Source organism: Dryobates pubescens, chromosome 10 (genome assembly GCF_014839835.1).
Source record: "Dryobates pubescens isolate bDryPub1 chromosome 10, bDryPub1.pri, whole genome shotgun sequence".
Classification (NCBI taxonomy): domain Eukaryota; kingdom Metazoa; phylum Chordata; class Aves; order Piciformes; family Picidae; genus Dryobates; species Dryobates pubescens.
Genome location: NC_071621.1, coordinates 22,344,292 through 22,361,416, shown reverse-complemented (window position 1 = coordinate 22,361,416; position 17,125 = coordinate 22,344,292). Strand labels below are relative to the sequence as shown.

The 17,125-nt window shown below is 41.5% G+C and overlaps 1 protein-coding gene across 1 annotated transcript in view; it reads left to right on the top strand.

The window, feature by feature from the left end:
- MTUS2 (microtubule associated scaffold protein 2) overlaps positions 1-17,125 on the top strand; it is a 213,781-nt gene that overhangs the window by 20,422 nt on the left and 176,234 nt on the right. The window contains exon 3 of the mRNA XM_054164603.1: positions 1,630-1,836. Within this exon, the coding sequence (XP_054020578.1) occupies positions 1,630-1,836 (207 nt within the window). The remainder of the gene's footprint in view (positions 1-1,629; positions 1,837-17,125) is intronic.

The following is a 17,125-nucleotide window of genomic DNA, read 5'->3' as shown; positions in this document are numbered from 1 at the left end:
TAAAGACCTCAACTTGTGAACAAAAATGTATTTCTAAGGATCTGTAGTACATAAATTATTCTGTTTGTTGAGCACCGAGTGGTTTTGCTGTCTTTATAGGAACACGTTTTATAGGATCTTAAAACTCCTTTTAACATATTTCTATTTCCAATGAAAAGGCTTAGTGTTGTTGAGCAAAGCTGAGTGTTATTGTTGTGAGGAGGTCCACAGCTACGTTACAAAATTCCCATAACATTCTTCTGCTCAGAGGAGTTAGTCTTGTTTTCTATAAAGCCTCCTCAAAGCCTAATGCTTCATTAAAATTAAGAAGGCTGTGACCTACATAGTTTACAAAAGAATTAAATACTGTAATAACGTGAAGACCTTATTAGCGTGCAGTTAATTTTTAGTTTCCCTTTGTATTATGAATGTTCACTTCTTCCTTTGAAGTATGTGTTGGGCTCATGCACAAATATCATTCTCTGAGTAAGAATGGAGAAAAGGTGACTTTGTGGCCTTTTCTGGCAGAATACATTGACAATTTGAATGCTGCCTTGTCCTGATGACTGTATAAATGCTTTAGCATCAGCTTTTGAAGATAATTTTTTGTTACTTTTGTTTTTCCAAATTTTTTTTGTACTTGAAATTCCACAAAGAACAAGACTCTGATGTTGTCAAACCTACAAAGAACAGGTCTGTCCAAATGTCGTGTGTGGTGAAGGTCCAGATCCACTTGGTATCCAGACCTTCCAATCAAAAGCAAACTCGAATCGTTGGTCTTTGCAGACAGTCTTGGACCTTTGATCCCTAAAGACAACTTGGAGCATTTATGGACCTGTGTTCTGGATTTTCCTAGAGAAATTTGCCTAAGCAAGAGCAGCTGAATACAGGTTAAGGCACAAGCAAGAGACAGATGGGCAGCTAGTAGTTACTGCAGGTGGGCGCAGTAGCAGAACTACCATCGTTGCCTAATTTCATCAGTTTTAAGACCACTGTTGGGATTTGTCTGAGACTTGGTTGCTGTCATTCACACAGGCTGAGGGTTTACAGGGAGAATTCTGTCAGTGGAAATGGCTGGTGGTATGTTACTAAAGTACAACTCTAGAGGTCGCATCCTTGTTCGCAGGCTTGGTGCAAGAGAAGGGCATTTTCTCTTTGCAAAATTTGAAAGAAAGACTTCAAAGAAGTGCTTGCTTTGATGGAATACAAAGAAGTCCTGTGTCCTTGGAGAGGATTGTTGGCATTCTACAATAGTTTCCAAAATTGGAGGCTATGCATAGTGTGTTTGTCTCTGTGTGTGAGTTTCTTTTAATTGGAACAAAACAAATGTAAAATTAGAAAGTCATACAGGCTAAAAAGAAGATAAGGTTAAAAACAATTTTAGCAACCTTAAACTGCCTTACTTTGCTGGAAGTTTGATCCTCGTGGATCCTTGCTGCATTTTGTGTTTTAAAAACTATTCCAACTTACAATTGTTCCACAGAATATTTTAGTGGAGCAAAGAATAAGACACCACTGCAGTTTGAGCAGCTGATACAACTTGTGTTCAGTATTTATATTGACTTTATTTAGCTGGGTGGTACAGGTGATGCTCAGTATACCCCAGCTTAGTTTATTTAATAAAACTATATGCTGTTTTCCTTCTTTCAGGTGATCTCAAGAAAGGCTCATGTCCAAGTGCTGCAAAATCAAATCTCCCCAAGCCCTGCCAGTCTGGACTTCGTCCTCCAGGTTATTCGCGGCTGCCAGCAGCTAAGCTGGCTGCATTTGGTTTTGTCAGGAGCTCAAGTGTGTCCTCTGTCTCCAGCAACCAGTCAAACGAGAGTGCTCAGAGTGATCAAAGCAGGACAACCAACCGTAAGTCCAAAAAAGCATCCTCCTTTTTGGAAGGATATTAAATAGATGTGTTCCAGGATTGTCCAGTCTGGAGTTTGTGTCTAAATTAGGACTGATGTAATCTGTGAAGCACTCACTAAGCTCTTCTGTGCCACTGAGCTGTAGGTTTGGTATCTTGATTTGCCAGTGTAATTCTTTAAAGTATTGTAAATAATAGATAAGTAGGTGCTGAATGTATGCTGCATATAGAAAAGGCTGGTTTTCCTGCTGCAGAGAAAATCATATTAAGAGTGAACCTGAGGTGGTTTTCTATTTTGGTTTTACTTAAAAGGTGCCTTCTTACAATCTGTAGTAGCTAAATAATCACAGTAAACTGTGTTTGCTAAATACATTGCAGCGATGCAGAACAGTTTAGGGCAAGGATTATCTAAAATGAGCAACATGGTCTCTCACATCTGCTTTTCTTCTGCTCCTTAATAAGCAGTGTAATAAACTTAGTTTAGAAAATTAATCAGAGAATGCCACTGATTATGAAAGGGATCAGAACTGATATCGTAGCTGTTATCATATCTACCAGACTTGGAAGGATCCTGTGACTGAAATGCCATTTCAAATCCCATTTACTTCTGTAAAGATTGTTAATTTTATTAGTACAAAATAATACCCACTGGATCTTGCAGTCCTTGGAAAGTGGGGGCATGCCCTGGTCTTGAAGCAGAAATTGGGTTTTAGGGATTTTCATCCCCGTTTTTCTTTGAAGACTGGGTTGAGCCTGACCTGTGTCCATATCAAAGCAAGTGGTATCAGCACAAGAAGGTTAAGGTGATATGGAGCACCAGAGGAAGTAAAATGATGCAGACTCCAAAATCTTTCAGTGTTTGTATTAATTTGAAATGCATTTTAATAAATAAAATAGGTAACTGAAGGAGGTAGTTGAAAGGAGGTAACTGAAATGGCAAAGGCTAATGTGTTCAGGAACTTCTGACTTTTCCAATGCCCCCAGACATACACTTATGTCTTATTTTACTGTGGGACTCATCATTAATCTCTATTTATTTCTTAATCAATTGTACTATAAGGGTGATCAATCTCCTTGTGCTTTTATCCTACATTTACACCTTTGGGAAGCTTTTCCTTTTATCTGGTGGTGTAACCTTTTTGCCTTTGGTTAGAGAAAGCCTGTTAGGAAGAGAAACACCTGATTTCTTATTAGACGTAAGCTGCATCTCTGCAAGAATTGTTCTCTGCCAATTTCAGGTGTCAATCTAAAAAAACCCTAGACATCTGTAGGTAGAGTACTCTCCTTGAACACAGTGGATTCATGCAGTGGATTCATACAATGGAGAATACTCAAAAGGAAAATACTCCAAACTGTGGAATTTGAGTCAGTTGATTCCTATTACAGAAAAAAAAAAGATGGAAGAAGCATTAATAATGCCAAACCCAGAAACTTACATCTGACACTGAATTCCTCTTAAAAGAGGTTGATTTCATTTATATATTGTGGTGTATTTTTATAGTATGTTTGTACATCAAGCCCATAAAATCTGAAACCATGTTCCAGTCACTGGAAGGTTGTGGAATTATTTGGTGCTTACATTTTGTTCCGTCTCACTTGGTTGAAGATGGTAACTCTCTTTAGTGTTGAGATTAGGATGCTGAGACCAACAGGTGCATGTTGCAAGAACGTTTCTGACAGATGTGAAAATTACCCAGGGGAAGTGTTCTGCTTGTACAAATGAATGTAGAGGCAAGCTCAGCCTGCCACCTGATGAAAAATAGGACCTATCACTTCTGTTCATACTACTAAGATCGGTAGCTCATTTAAACAATTGTATAGTTTCCTTCTGCCTCCATTCCTTCTATTGGATAGCAAGAGAATGAGCATGCCCTGAGGATCATCGCTGTGATCTAGTTGCTATGACATGTACAACTGTCCAGACTAGAAGTCTCTTGTCTTTAATTTCATGAGGGTAATGCTTCCTCCTGCACTGGGGTCAAAGGAGTAGGTTTCTCTCCAAGCAGGTGAGGGCATGCCCTGCGTGTAGGGTGTCAACCCTCAAGTAAATCACCACATGAGAAAATATCTAACGATGCTTTCTTTGGGTTAAAGACAACGTAACTCGCATTCATCACTTCTGATAGGGGAGATAAATAAGCAGGAGAAAATAATTTCCTTACTGTTGCATTATTAACTTTCATAGAAATGGTATCAGTGTGAAACTCTGTCACAATTTTCTATTTACATTCTATCTGCCAGCAAGACTTAAATCAGTTGCCCAATACCCAGGGAGCACAAATTGGTCACTTTCCATTCTACCGCAGCTTATTTAACACAGAACAGCAGTGCACAGAAAGTAATCCCAAGAGTGGATGTAGAGAAGTATTGGCTCAGGAATCTTAGCATGACATATTATCTCTTCCCTTCAGTGTTTGTGGAAGAATGGTTTTATTTAGATAAAATAAATAGCTGATTCTGTAGTTGCTACCTGAGATCATGTTTCTAACTAAATCAGGCTTCCTAGAGGGCAGGGTAAAGTTTTACTGTTAATTTCCTAGCTCAGTAGGGTAGAAAATGCAAAATGATCTAGCTCTAGAAATCTTCAAATGTATATGATAACACAATTTCCTATTTAAGCAGAATCTCTGCATGTCAGGAAGGCAGAAGTAATTGAAAACATCTTAAAAGTGTGTGCATATGTTTTAGAGAGAGGGGGCTGCTACTGTTGCAAATGTAGGGCCTCACCTCAAGATCTTGCATCAGCCAAAAAAAATAATCATGGTGTATTGTAAGTTGCTAAAAAGCAGAGAAATATGGCTGAGTGAGAGGAAAACACAGATTCCTTTTAGGGGCAGAGTGTGTTAGGGATCCTAGTGAGATCCTGTTCCTGCTTTTGCCTCCTCTGCCAGATGTCTCATGGTGCTGGCTCTCCCTAAACCCCTGATGGTTGCATTTATTTCAAGAAATCCCAACTAGTGTCTCATTTTGGCAGACTAGTACTGATTAAATACTGTCTAGAGAATAACATCCCACTTGGTTAGAGTAGGGTGACATGATGTTTGTGTTGCAGGGAAGTTTGTTAATGGAGCTGTGATGCAGCTCCTTTCTTCACTGATTTCTCCCCTTCCTGTAAACAGTAAGGCTGGATGTGCATGGACCCTGTGCTGTCCTCCACAGCTAACTTTCTGGCAGTAGCTGGCAAATTCTGATTGGATCAATTAAATGGATTTGCAGCACTGGGACTGTGCCTTTTTCCTGTGGCAGAGACAGGGCAGGACCTGCAGCACTTGCCTGCTGGTCCTCTGGTCTTTCTGGAGTCTGCTCCCTGGAGTGCCAGGCTGCTGTTTGCTGATAACATGCCAACTGTGACAGCAAATACAACCCAATTGTTCCCTGAAGCTGGAGGCATCTAAACTGCTCAGGATCTTGCCACTTATGTGACAGAGAGCTGACCTGCAAGCCAGGGTCACTAATCTACTTTGGCCATTTAAAATCCAGGTTTTGGTGCTTATGCATAACTTGTGGTTTATACACAGGGGAGTCAGGGTCCGTGAAGCTCGTTCATGATGACAGTGGCATAATGAGGCAGCTTCTCACCTTGCTGAAGGATGTGGGAGACAATGGCAGAAGCCAAAGATTGCTCGATTTTGAAGCTGTGTCCTAGGAGAGCTTGCCTTGGCTCACTACTGTCTGTCCTGCTGTGTTCAAAATGAAATGGTTAAAATGGTTTAGAGTGCGCTCTTTATTCAATACAAAGAACAAAGGCAGTCATGTTTGAATAAAACAACTCAGAGAAGTGGAGGCAGAGAGAGGTCACTGTGTCAGTGGAGGGGGTCCATCCTTTGTTGCTACTGATGTTTCTCTTGGCTTGTTCTGGAGCATGCAGCTCACCCTGCCACTTTCACATCTCTCATCCCATGGCTTCCCACGTTAGAGCAGCTCTAAACCACAGTGCAGCAAGACCCATGTCAGGTCTTCTGCTGGGGCAAACTTGCATGGTCTGACACCCATAGAATGGCTGGGAAACCCCAGGCTGAGGCTCAGCTCCAGGTCCTGCTATCAGCCCTCCCCAGATTTTTTTCAATAACATAGATAGCTTTTTCCAGTAATAGTTTTGTTCAAGACTACCTCATATCCTAGGTTTGGCTATGGTAGGGTTAATTTTCTTCACAAGAACCTGGGAGGTGCCACAAGTCAGGACAGCCAGCAGAACCATAAGCATCATGCCTGCTATATAAAAGATGTCTGGCCAGGTTTGGCTGCATTGTTGCATTAGTGTGCAGCTGCTTGAGGCTCAACTGCACCTGGACCTAAAACCAAGACACCTAAAATGTTCAAGTTTGCCCTCAGCTGCGGTCTATTAGGGTTTTAAAATGCATAATATTCTAAATCATTTTTCTTTATTAAAACAGAAGGGGATTTTATATGTTAGAAAACTTCCTGAGGTTATTTACATTCTAAATGGGCTAGAATTGAAAAATTCAGATACTTCAGTCTAAGAGGAATGTGAGTGTTCTCTGGTAGACATAAGAAAAAGTTAATTACTAGCAATGTCTTGTTAAGTTTGGAGTAGAGTGAAACAGTTGTGTAAACATAAAGAAAAAAACATCTCCTAAATAGCTAACTTATAAAAAAATGCCTAACCATGTATTTTCCCTTGGAATATTAAACACACTGTATTGAATCTTCTCCTGTGTCTGTCCAGGTATAATTTCCCTAAGAGGTCCCCATCATACACCAAAGTCTTACAGTTGTGACTCTGCAGTGTGGTAACACAGTGCCCAGGCTGTGGTTTCTGTTTTACTAGTTTAAGGGGTTTAAAATTCTCTTGCTTGTGTCTGCATTGCTAATGATCAGATGAGTATCCTCCCCCTGTAATTAGTTTTATGTATTCCATCAGAACAGACTCCAACATGCTGTAAGTACCACATGGGAAAGAGCTCATTAAGCACCATGAAACAATTTGATGTGTGGAGGACTGGAGGTGGCACTTGGTGCCATGGTTTAGTCATGAGGTCTGTGTCGATGGGTTGGACTTGATGATCTTTGAGGTCTCTTCCAACCTTGGTGATTCTGTGAAGAATAGATTGTTTACAATAGGTTGAGTTATGTTAACTGTTAAGAGTTTAGGAAATGTAAGAATATAGTTGTAATATCCTGAGATACTTTGTAGTCATAAGGTCTACTAGTCTGTTAAATAGACTTCTACCTCAAGCAATGAAATCCACGTTGCTTAAGATTCTTAAAATAGAATAATAGCATGGCAATTCTTCTCTGGTGAGGTGCTAGACTAAAAGACATAATACTATTCAATATCTACCCACCGCTTGGATTGCTGAAGACATTTCTTTTCAGAATGAGTCATTCTTTTCAGAATGGCCATGAATATTTCAAAACTTGTTTTAGTGTCTCATGGCAGCTATTGTTTTGTTTAAAAGAATTGCAACACGAAACCTCATGTTTTAGGTGGAATTCTACCATTCCTTCTTCAACATATACATTCTGCACTGATTTTTGACCTTTCATTGCCTGGCTTTCCTAAATGTTGGATTTCCATTCTAAAAAGCAAAGATGTCAAAGTGTCAGATTCAGGTGGGTGGGAAAAATGGGGAAATTAAAGTGAGCACAGGAGTCTTGAATAGATGGCTAATTGCCTCCAAAAAAAAAATGGTAGAACGTTCAAAACTGTCACATGTTGGACAGATATACCAATTGCTCTTAAATACCTAAGTATGTAAATGCAGAGAGATTTTCCTACATGAAAATACATTCCAATTATATTTCCAAGAATGATTTTCTGTTCATCTTTCTGTATGACAAATTCAGGGTTGGTGTTTTTTTTTTTCTATTCTGATCTTGTGCTGATATTAATATTTTGATGGAAGAATCACTTTATGCCAACACTCCACTCTGAATAGGACTAAAATAGAACAGTGTCAAGTTAGGATTTTCATCTTTGTGGGGCAAAGCATCTGGAAATTGCAGTGTGTCAGCCAGGAAGAGCAAGGGCTGAAAAGACATTTTAGCTGCCTTCCAGACTCAGCATTTACAGAATCACAGAATGTTAGGGGTTGAAAGGGACCTCAAAAGATCATCTAGTCCAACCTCCTTGCCAGAGTAGGATCACCTATACCAGATCACTCAGGAATGTATCCAGGTGGGTTTTGAATAGCTCCACTTTCCACATTCTAGTTACAGCTGGGGAAAAAAACGCACAACATTCAGTGAATGACTTATAGGTGTAGCACAGCAGTTTTTCCTCTGCCAAGATTGAAACAACAGAGCTGAAGTATTCATTGTCCAGTTGTTAAGTTTTAGATACAGTGCTTGTGATACTATTTTAAATGTGATAATATTTTAAAGTGTTTACTGTCTACCTATTCCCCTGCCCATTGCAGGGAAAAGGGAAGCAGTACCACAGTGGCAGGGTCTGTCATGCTTCCTGCAGTGAATAAGTGGAGGCAAGAAGAGTAGCCTGCTTTGGAAATTCAGAACTACTTTTTATCTGAAGACCAAGCTGTGGGCAGGTGTTGATCTGTTAGAGGGTAGAGAGCTCTGCAGAGGGACCTTGACTGGCTGGACAGATGGGCAGAGTCCAACACCATGAGATTTAACACACCCAAGTACCAGGTTCTACACACTGGCCACAACAACCCCATGCAGCACTACAGGCTGAGGTCAGAGTGGCTGGAGAGCAGCCAGGCAGAAAGGGACCTGAGACTGGTACTGGACCTGGGGGTACAAGAGGACACAGACTCAAGCTGCGCCAGGGGCAGTTTAGGCTGGATGTTAGGAAGGAATTCTTCACAGAAAGAGTGATTGGCCATTGGAATGGGCTGCCCAGGGAGGTGGTGGTGCACCGTCACTGGAGGTGTTTAAGAGTGTGGTGGTTTGAGCCTTAGCTGGGAGTTAAAAGCCCAGATAGGGGAAAGGCTGAGAATCTCTCCCCCACTTCCCCTTCTCCCCCCAAAACAGAGAGGGAGAAAGAAAAGGGTAAGGAGCAAATCCACTAAACAATAATCTGGAGTTGGCTTGGAAGTAGAGAGGTGAAGAATTTTCTTTAAACAATATATATATATATATATATATATATAACAATAACAGGAAAGGTTCACAAGGGGCAAGGAACAAGGATGGATGGGAAAGGGGACAAGAAAGAATAATACAAAACCAGTCCTGAGGAGGTGTGGAGGCAGCAGGGAGAAGGATCAGGTCCGGCCACGTGGCTGAGGAGCAGGAGGGCAAATGCAGCAGCTCTCATCCAGCAGAGGCAGGAGCCAAAAAGAGACCCAACAGCTATGATGTCCTGCTTTTTATACCCTAGCTGGGCAGGGAGGGGGGAGTGGAACAGACTCAGCTTCCTAGGGGAAAACACCCTGCAGGGGAGGGTAAAGTACCCGCAAGCCCTCCACCCAGCTTTGTTTTCAGGAAAAGGCGCTAACCCATCACAAAGAGGAGACTGGATGAAGCACTTGGTGCCATGGTTTAGTTGATTAGATGGTGTGGCTGATAGTTTGGACTTAATGACCTTGGAGATCTTTTCCAACCTGGTTAATTCTGTTCTATACCAACCTAAACCATTTGGAATCATTGCAAATTTACTGGACTGAAGTTCGTTAAAACTGGAAAAATCCATGAAACTCTTTCTACAAACCTCACTTTTTATGAGCAAAGAGCAGTTCATAGAATTTTGCCAAACTCTCTTGCCAGCTCAGCTTCCACAGAGTGCTTAATCAGCATGTTATTTATTGTTGTGAAATGCTGTATAAAATCTGAATTTTTAGGTGTAAGGAGGCTGGTCTGGGAGATTCTATGTCTGTCTGCTAAAATCATCCTGCTTCAGATCTAGCAGCTTCAGTTCCAGTTTTTGGCACTTATTTCTGTCTGGCTTTAAAAAATTGACTTAAATTATCCACCTCACTTTCCTGTCCATAAAATGGGGTAGGAGAGTACAAAAGTATGTGCAAGATTGGGTAACAGGACAGCAAGGAAGAAATGGATAATGACAAATGCTCTTTCCTGGCCCATTTCCACACAGGATTATTTGGCTAATTATGAGTGCCTAATTTAGTCACCGGGATTCTTAGTGTTTAATCTGCAGAGGGCAAAAAGCAGTTCAAATGACGCACACACCAGGCTGCCAGACACCAGTTTCTCTGGAGAAGTTAGTGCATCATCCCATCAATAGGTTATTCCCATCACAGAAACCCAAAACATCTCATTTCTTTTTGACTCTGTGGGGAGATATTGATCAAATAATCAGTCTCATGGATGTAGCTGTTGTGGCAGCCTGCTTAGGTACCCTTATAACAAGCTGTTTCATCAGCCTCTTCTGCATTTTAAAGATGTCATATGACTGTTTTTTTTCCTGCCCTGGTCAATAGGAGACCATGACTACTTTTTATTTCAGTGCAATACACTTAATTCATTTTTTGGATATAAAGAAATCAGTGAAGGTATTTCTAAAAACTACTTTTTTGTTGTTTATTTGTTATTTTTAAGTCTTGACATCACATTTTCTAAAGCATCTAGTCTTCAGAAAGCCTGAAGGGAATCCCCTCCAACAGGGAGTGGGACAGAGTGCTGTTCTCTGCTGCCAGGGTTTGAAGAGAGCTGGTGGAGTGCAACTTTTAAAGTCTGAGGAAAAGCCACTGTCAGCCCAAAGCCTCTAACAGGGGCAAGCACAGCACGCAGCTTTCCAGATGCACAGCACTTGGAACAGTCCTTTAGAATGTCCTTTTGGATACATATGAAGGCAAGCAGCAGCTGGAACAGAACTGTCATATCCAAATTAAAACCCCTCTGAAGACCAGAACACTCACTATAAATTGCCTCCTTTTCATGCTCTAATCTTCCTATTCTATCTGATGAGGGGGAAATATTCATTTAGAAGTTAACCCTGTGGGTATTCATCAGAATGGATTAATCTCTTAATTTAGCCCAAAGAAAAATTGTGATATAGAGCTTTGAAGAAGTGAGAGCTCTTCCATCTCCTGTTTTCTTTTTAAAAACTTCTTTCTTTCTTTCTTTCTTTTTTCCTTCTTGTTTTCTTTCTCCACCCCCCCCCCCCCCCCCCCCCCCCCCCCCCCCCATTCCAGACTAATTTGCCTTCTAATGGAAGGAATCACAGTGAAAGTCTTCATAGCCTCCCACTAATGAAGTATGACCTTGCAGGACTTTTGAGAACTTTTCCTCTTCAGCATGCCCTTCACATGTATTTCCTTACCATTTATGAATCAATAATTTAGAAGGGTTACTTCTGGATGTCTAACTGTGGGGCTCAACATGGGGTATTTTATTGGCTTTATTTTGCAATTTTTTTTGGTGCTTTCTGAAATTCAAGCATGTGGAAATCCATAGAGACCCATCTCGAAAAAATACTGCTTCTGGAAGTCCATCTGGACTTCAATAAGGCCTTTGACACCATCCCCCACATCAAACTCCTGGCCAAGCTGTCAGCTCGTGGCTTGGACTGCAGCACTCTGTGCTGGGTTAGGAACTGGCTGGAGAGCCGAGCCCAGAGAGTGGTGGTGAATGGTGCCACATTCAGCTGGCAGCCAGTCACTAGTGGTGTCCCCCAGGGATCAGTGCTGGGTCCCATCCTGTTCAATATCTCTATTGATGGTCTGGACAAGGGGATTGAGTCCATCATCAGTAAATTTGCAGATGACACCAAGTTGGGAGCAGATGTTGATCTGTTAGAGGGTAGAAGGGCTCTGCAGAGGGATGTTGACCAGCTGGACAGATGGGCAGAGTCCAACATGATGTAATTTAACAAGTCTGAGTGTCAGGTGTTGCACTTTGGTCACAGCAACCCCATGCAGAGCTACAGGCTGGGGTCAGAGTGGCTGGGGTCAGCAGCCAGGCAGAAAGGGACTTTGGGGTACTGGTTGATAGTAGGATAAACATGAGCCAGCAGTGTGCCCAGGTGGCCAAGAAGGCCAATGGCATCCTGGCCTGCATCAGGAATAGTGTGGCCAGCAGGAGCAGGGAAGTCATTGTGCCCCTCTACTCAGCACTGGTCAGGCCACACCTTGAGTACTGTGTTTAATTCTGGTCTCCTCAATTTAGAAAAGATGTTGAGTTGCTGGAACATGTCCAGAGAAGGGCAACAAGGCTGATGAGAGGTCTTGCACACAAGCCCTATGAGGAGTGGCTGAGGGAGCTGGGGTTGCTTAGCCTGGAGAAGAGGAGGCTCAGGGAAGACCTTATTGCTGTCTACAACCACCTGAAGGGAGGTTGTAGCCAGGTGGGGGTTGGTCTCTTCTCCCAGGCAATCAACACCAGAACAAGAGGACACAGTCTCAAACTGTGCAAGGGGAGGTTTAGGCTTCAGATGAGGAGAAAGTTCTTCACAAAAAGAGTGATTGGACATTGGAATGTGCTGCCCAGGGAGGTGGTGGAATCACAATCCCTGGAGGTGTTCAAAAAAGGATTAGGCATGGCACTTGAAGCCATGGTTTAGTAGTCATGAGGTGCTTGATGATCTTTGAGGTGTTTTCCTACCTTATTGGTTCTATGATTCTATGTTTCAGTTCTTTGTTTTGTGTTGTCTTTAAAGTCAGAACTGGTGAGCACAGGGAGGGACTCCAGCTTTAAAATCCATGAGTCAAACAGGTGCCCAAATGAACCAATTACTGTCAATGACAAAGTCATTACAAACACTATGATAATTGGGCTTTTTCCCAAAGGTAGTTTTTTGTCTTAAAAAAATAATAATTTAGAGATGCAAGAAGTTTGATATAGTAGCTGTGAGCCAATTTTGAGCACAGTGAGACAAAGAAATGTCTATGTCACAGTTTTGAATTATGGAGATTTTGGAAGGATTTTTGACATTGTCTTTTCCCTTGTGTAATTTCTGCTTAGGATCAGTGAGGCTGTCAGCTCATTTTCCTAAACAAGAGGCAAACAACCTTGAGGTTCAGGGTTTCTTTGATCTTTTGCAAGAAGGACCAAATTAAAGTGGTGAGACTGAGATGATCTCATTGCAATCATATTATTAATAGCTGTTGTCAAAGGTGAAATGTTATTAATTTGTTACGCACACAGTTCAACCCCCTCCATGCTTTACAAGCAATAAACAGGGCCAAAGTTCTAAGTACTGTAAATAATACCAGCAAATCACATTTAGACCAGAAGTTTTCAGGCAACAGAGCTGGTCTCTTTATAATACATGAAAAATCAATTAACAAATTGTTATGCCCTTGCAAAATGAAGTGTGGATAATGAACACAAATAAATGGGGATTTGAAAAAAGCCTGTACACTTGTGTCTTTTGGGGATGGAGAGTGACTGATTAGTTTAGAAAAACCATGGTGGATTAGTGCAGGTATGTATTAGCAGTGGAGCAATGGAACACAAACTTCAAAGAAGTTTCTAATCTTTGATCCCATTATGAATCCTGCAGAAGACTTGTGAATTCTAATTTAGCAGCAAGAGGGGTGTTACATCCAGAAGAGTGCAGTGCTATTTATAGAGGAAAAACTTTTCCCATATAGACACTGGGCTGGAGTCTTGTGGTAGTTTGAGCCTTAACTGGGACTTAAGAGCTCAGATAGGGGAAAGGCTGAGAATCCTTCCCCTGCTCCCCCCTCCTCTTTCCCAATAGAGTGGAAAAGAAAGGAAAGGAGCAAATCCACCAAGAAATAATTTGGAGTCAGCTTGGAAGTAGGGAGGTAAAGAATTTTCTTTAAACAATATATATATGTAATAATAACAGGTAGGGTTCACAAGGGTAAGGAACAAGGATGGATGGAGAGAGAATATGAAATACAAAACCAGTCTCTTTGAAGAGGTGTGGATGTGGCAGGGAGGACCACGTGGCAGAGAAGCAGGGAGCCAGCAGTCCTCTCGTCCAGGCAAAGGCAGGGGCAAAGAGAGCTAATGGCTGCAGTGTCCTCCTTTTTATAGGCTTGCTGGACAGAGAGGGGGAGTGGAACAGACTAACTCAGTTTCCCAGGGGGAAAACGCCTTGCAGGGAGGGAGATACTCTCACAAGCCCTCCCCACCCTGCTTCCAGGATGGGCATAACCCATCACAAATCTAAACCATGACATTTATTCCATCAAATTAATCTAGTCCAAACAGGTCAAAATTGAGGTAATTTATGTAAGTCTTCCAGGTGCTTCTGAGAATATCTGAAATAAATAGAAGATACAGCATCTTTTGTGGCTTTTGCTGTTGCCAGAACTCTTGTTAGTTGCGACCCAAGAACCTGAAAATTGCAGTTTAAACAGCCTTTCCTTCTGGCTTGCTGCTTGACTATCTCTAGAGGCCTGGGCATATGAGATTGTAAACAGCTCAAAATGTTGTGGTTCTTTGTCTTGTGACAGGTGTGAGACCACAGTCTTTCAATTTGGAATACCCAAAGTTAATTTAAATGCTAGAAGAAAGCTGTCTGAGATCTGAAATAAGTAAATCCAGCACTGGCAGAAAAAATGACAAACTGAGATCCTCCAACCAACACCAGTAAACTGAATAAAATTGAAACAATTGCACAACATTTTCTTCCCAGGAGGGTGCCATCACAAGCTGCAGGCTATTGACACAGTAGGCATCACCACCACCACTTGAGTAGTGTGCTTCTCATAGGGCATTTTTAACAGTGCTCTTGTGGGGTTGGCGTGATTGGAGAAGAAAGCTGCTGCTGTTCAGGTTGAACTGTGATTTGCAAACAAGCCTTGATCCTGTTCCTTGTGGCAAGGAGACAATTAATCTGGGATACATGATGTATGTAAATCTGTAATTTATGCTGTTCCCCACTTGAAGGGCTGCTATGGTTTCATGCAGTATCAGTAACCATTGCTATGTCCATAGAAGGCCACACAGTCTGACATACTTATGCAGGAATAGGAGCATTCAGGATGAGAGAATAAAGTGCTCTTATTCAGAGATGGGAACTAGACCTTGACAGAATAGCTGGCAGCATTCCCGTACAAACCTCAATGTCTGGCTGTGTGTTGGTGAGGTCCAGCTCAGAATGGAGCACATTTCTGGCTGTGTGCAGATTCACCAAGTGGCCAAGCTTACTGGGTTATTTTCATGCATGCTGTGTGAATAGGGCTCTTGGGCATTGCACAGTGTCTGCTAACCGGGATAAAAAGGAGATGATGCCTACACTGGCCAGCTGGCCTACCGATGCCAACAGCAACTACCAGCAACACTATCTTTGCACAATGGACCTAGGTGACACAAAACAAGACTGGGTGAGTTAATTCTTGTGTTTAGTGAACCTTTCTTCAGCTGACATGATGTCAGTCTTATCCTTTTTTTTTTCCCTTTTCTTTTTTAAAGCTGTCTTCTCAAAGAAGACAAATTCTGTCATGTTCCTTAATTAAACTACCACAAAGAAAGAAAATGACTTCTAATTGGCAAAGAAGAATTGGGAGATACCCTTCTACCTCACCACCAACAGTAGAGAAGGAATACAGGAAACAGAGGTTTAGAGGTTTCCTACCACTGCTTTGCATCTCAAAAATAGTGTACATTTCAGGTGGCATGGTAGGTTAATATTTATATTTATTCAGTGGTTATCTTCCTTTCTATCACATGTGACTGTTATGCTGGTTTTCTGCCAGCTGTTCCTGCCAGCCTGCACAGAAAACTAAGTGAGGAAGGAGGCTTTTAACAAAATGGCATGTCTTGATCAGGACTTTGTATGAGGAACCTGGGAAACCCTTTTATTCTCTTCTCCTGCTGCTACACTGTATGGATTAGGGTGAGGCAGAGCCCAATTTATGTCCTGAATTGTGTGGTACGACTTCCCTGTGCTAGATGGAAGAATTAAAAACGCATTGCGTTTAACCAGGATTTTCCTCCTAAAAAAGAGAATATATGATTTAATAAACTCTCCTGCTCAGTTCTTACTTCGCTACATGAAATGATCTAGGAATTAATATTACTTTTGCAGTCTGAGGAAAGGGGATTTCCCAACGAGCATTGCTCCAATACTTTTATTTAAACAGAAGGCCTATTTTTAGATGCTTAGATGTGTCCTGGGATAAAACGTTCCTTCTCTGACATGTTCTAATGTTGACTAAATGTATTATGTACTGCAACTAGATATCTAGGGAATTTTAATTGTCTCAGAGGTACACAATAGCTTTTTAGAATTAGAATATTTATCACTTGTCATGGCTCGTAAATTTAGATACAGAACAGGCCTGTAGACTGTCAAGCTGTATGGGAAAGTAGGAAGAATAAGAGGTAGCGTCATGGTCTCTGTATGCCTTCCAAACACATTAATAGTTAGTGTGTTCTAAAAACGTCTAAGATGCAGTTTAAAAAAAGAAAAAGGAAAAAAAAAAATTCTGAAACCTGAAAGTAAGATGCATTAAAATGTAAAAGAAAAAAAAAAAAGCTGATGCTAAGAAACTTTCTTTTATGCTCACAAGTCGGTCCCCGCTCCTTTGGCAAAGTGATAATTGCTCTAAGAAATGCGCTGAATTATGCATGGCTTACCAACAATCCTGCACTGGAGCTCATCTGAGATGGTTGGAAGCTTTAGGGAATGTGTGCACTCCTGAACTGTCTACCTGTTGTGCAAATCAAAAGTATCTGCAGATAAGAAAATTCAGATTAATTGAACAAACCCCCTGAGCAGCTCACTAAGTGATATAAACTTGCCATCAGTCACAGCCGGAAGATTAAACTATGCACTGTCAGGCTGAACAATTTGCAGCTAGGATTAATTTGGTATTCCCCACTTCAGGGCATGCCAGCTATCATGTTAGAAAAAAGTAGTAAAACCAGCCGAAAACATCACAGATTGGTTCATTTTAAAGCAGACTCTCTTTTTAATGGAGCCCCCAGCTTTGTAACCATGTCCTTTGTTTGGATTTTTACATTGGTTTGACTTGATGACAACCTTTCCTTAAGTGATATCTTACTGTATGTCTTAAGCTGGTTTCTGCCTTTATCTGGGGGCTGTGGGAAGTGCCCCTTCTCTGCTGTCTGGGCCAAAGTGAAGCAAAGCAGAAAGTTCATGCCCAGCCCTCAGGAGAGTCAGGACAAAGTATCACAGGTCCTTGGCCCATGGAATAACAATATTCTTTAGCAGCTTGACATGGCACAACCCATACAGAAAAAGAGGGTAAATGCTTCTCATTTGTATTTGCACTCTTCTGATTTGGACAGTAGAGACTTAATCACTATTGATGGAAAGGTTGGTTTGCCAACTACCATTATTGTTTTCAGGTGAGAAATATTTCTGTATCACAAGAATGATTAGACACTACTGTCACTTCTTAATGCTTCCCATATGCTGATACCTGCCTGCAGAGAGCCTCTCTTTCATCCACTCTTTCTCTG